At 32.3% G+C, this 2357-nt stretch overlaps 1 protein-coding gene across 1 annotated transcript in view; it reads left to right on the top strand.

Moving 5' to 3' along the window:
• Nucleotides 1-267: 267 nt before the first annotated feature.
• LOC106106853 (chaoptin-like) overlaps nt 268-2357 on the top strand; it is a gene marked incomplete at its 5' end in the record, with an annotated part of 7091 nt that continues 5001 nt past the window's right edge. Inside the window, one exon of the mRNA XM_013287511.1 lies at nt 268-312. Within this exon, the coding sequence (XP_013142965.1) occupies nt 268-312 (45 nt within the window). The remainder of the gene's footprint in view (nt 313-2357) is intronic.

Raw genomic sequence — 2357 nt, 5'->3', positions numbered from 1 at the left:
GATAACAGCTTTAATTAAACCGGCTCTACGGAAGATGTATTAAAATCTCACGGAATACCGATTTAATCTTATTATTGTAATAACTTATTGTTGTAAGAAATGCTGTGATTGTTGACGCCTTTATACTTGCACTAGCTGTTCCCGTGCGGCTTCATCCGCATGAAATTATGAAAATTTCATTTTATTGTTTACTGTTGTCAAATTATCAATAGTAAATGTCAAAATGATATGACATGACATGACAAACCTTAGCAATCTTTCTTTCTTGATGTTGGCAGCAACTTATGGTCTCTTTCCCACATTAGGGTTTTTATCCAAAATAAGTTTAATGGCGTGAAAATATATAGCCTAAAGCTTGACTTAAGTGTAGGGTTTTTTATTAAAAAAAGAATGATTCAAAAATATGCTGTAATTTCAGACATCTTAGGCAACAAAGAAGTGTGTGTTTACGCTTTATTATAATAGTATAGAAGTATAGATTATACTTATCGTTGTAAGAATATGCTGTGACAGTTGACGCCTTCATACCAACATAATATCGCTATTTAGCTTGACGTAACGTATATAAACATTATTTAATTAAATCATTTTAATTAATGTCAAACTCAAATCCAGCTGTAACGTAACGAACAAAGTTCACAATCTAACGGAAATACTTCACGAACTCTAATTGCTCGATTATTCAAGTTACTAAAAAATAATAGTGTGCTGTAACTTATTTAAAAGTTATAACAACTTTTGCAACTGCATTTTCTCGATGTTGAAGTCCATTGTCATAGCACTTTTAAAAGTAACCGTCAGGTTTACACTGACAAAACATTTAAACATTTTTTTTCAACTATCTACTCGTACTTGTACTAATAACCGCATATAACATGCATTTGTTTTTCAAATGTGAGCATAATCAAAAAAGACTCGCTTGCTATAGATAGTGGTAAAAAATAATTCATATAAGGTATGAATTAATAATGACAAATATATGTTATGTCTTCTTTGGAAGCTATATATTATGCATTACAATGAATTTAAGACAGTATAGTTTTTTTATATTGTAAGGCGATAAACGAGCAAACAGCTACCTGAATCTGGCTAAAATGGCGAAGCGACCACTGCTCATAGACATCCGTATTTGTAAATGCGTTGTCTACCCTTAAGCGACGGAAGAGGAGACGCACATAAATAGGAAATTTTCCCCTTAATATGCGTCTCCACCGTGAAATCCATTTTCCTTCCCTTACTTCCCTTCCTTTTAAGAAAAGGGTGGAACAGTTAATGGGACTAAAATAAGGCCTATAAAAGGTAACTAACCTTTGTAGAAAATATGTAATAATTCCTTTTTATTTTTTAAATCAATGTAACAGTTAACAAATGTGCTATTCTATTGCAATTTACTGTCTTTTATGTATTCTGTTGCACTCAGGTGATATCATTCGCTGGACAAAGCTGAATTCTAAACAGTAGTTACTAACGTATGCACAATACTTCTATTCACTTTGTTCAGCTGAATTTTTTATCCCTTAGGTAAGGGTGAACGAATTGAAATAAATAAACAATCACAGTTGCAAAGCGTTAGCTCTTGTTCTATATTGTTTGTGTCCTTATTCTATTGTTTTTTTATGCTGATTTATTTATCTATACTAAATACTAATAATATATAGAGGAAAGATTTGTATTTTTGTATGTATTCGATTCACGTAAAAACTAATGGGCCGATTTCAAAAATTCTTTCACCATTAGAAAGGTAATTTATCTGTGAGTAACATAGGCTATGTTTTTTTTAATTCCACAAGGGCGAAGTCGCGAGTAACAGCTAGTTTTAAATAATATAAGAATTTTGTTCCTAAGTGTTATTTTATCAAAACCGTGTTAATTTAAAATCTAAAATATCAATAAATTGAGTAAATCGAATGTTATGTAATTTTATGTTCTGTGCCAGGGGTGGCTAACCAGTTGATTGCCATCGATTGGTCGATTGTCATAGGCAAAAAGTAAAAATATATACAACATTAATAATCTATATAGATTATTACATTGTAGGCACTAATCTATGTTTGTCTACGTTTCATTTAAGTTTTTCATAAGTATTTAATTGGTACTTCGCACAGGTTATTGTATGCGAATAGTAGACCTCAGGTCTAAGCGAGTTTGTCACCCCTGTTCTAAGATACATGTACCCATGTATAAATTTCAAAGAACTATTTGAATTGATTTTTAAAATGTTAAATCTGAGATTTGTCCTTTTCCTTGGTTAGGATTTATTATTTGTAACTGTTATAGTGATGGTGTTAGGGGATGAACGGCGAGGGCGGTTGCGGGGGCGGGTTCTACAGGCAGCGCTGGCGGCCTGCCTGCTGGTA

The sequence above is a fragment of the Papilio polytes genome, unplaced genomic scaffold (assembly GCF_000836215.1).
Source record: "Papilio polytes unplaced genomic scaffold, Ppol_1.0 DF822067.1, whole genome shotgun sequence".
In the NCBI taxonomy this organism is placed as follows: Eukaryota; Metazoa; Arthropoda; class Insecta; order Lepidoptera; family Papilionidae; genus Papilio; species Papilio polytes.
The sequence above is the reverse complement of the archived record's forward strand: the minus strand, read 5'-3'. Positions and strand labels throughout refer to the sequence as shown.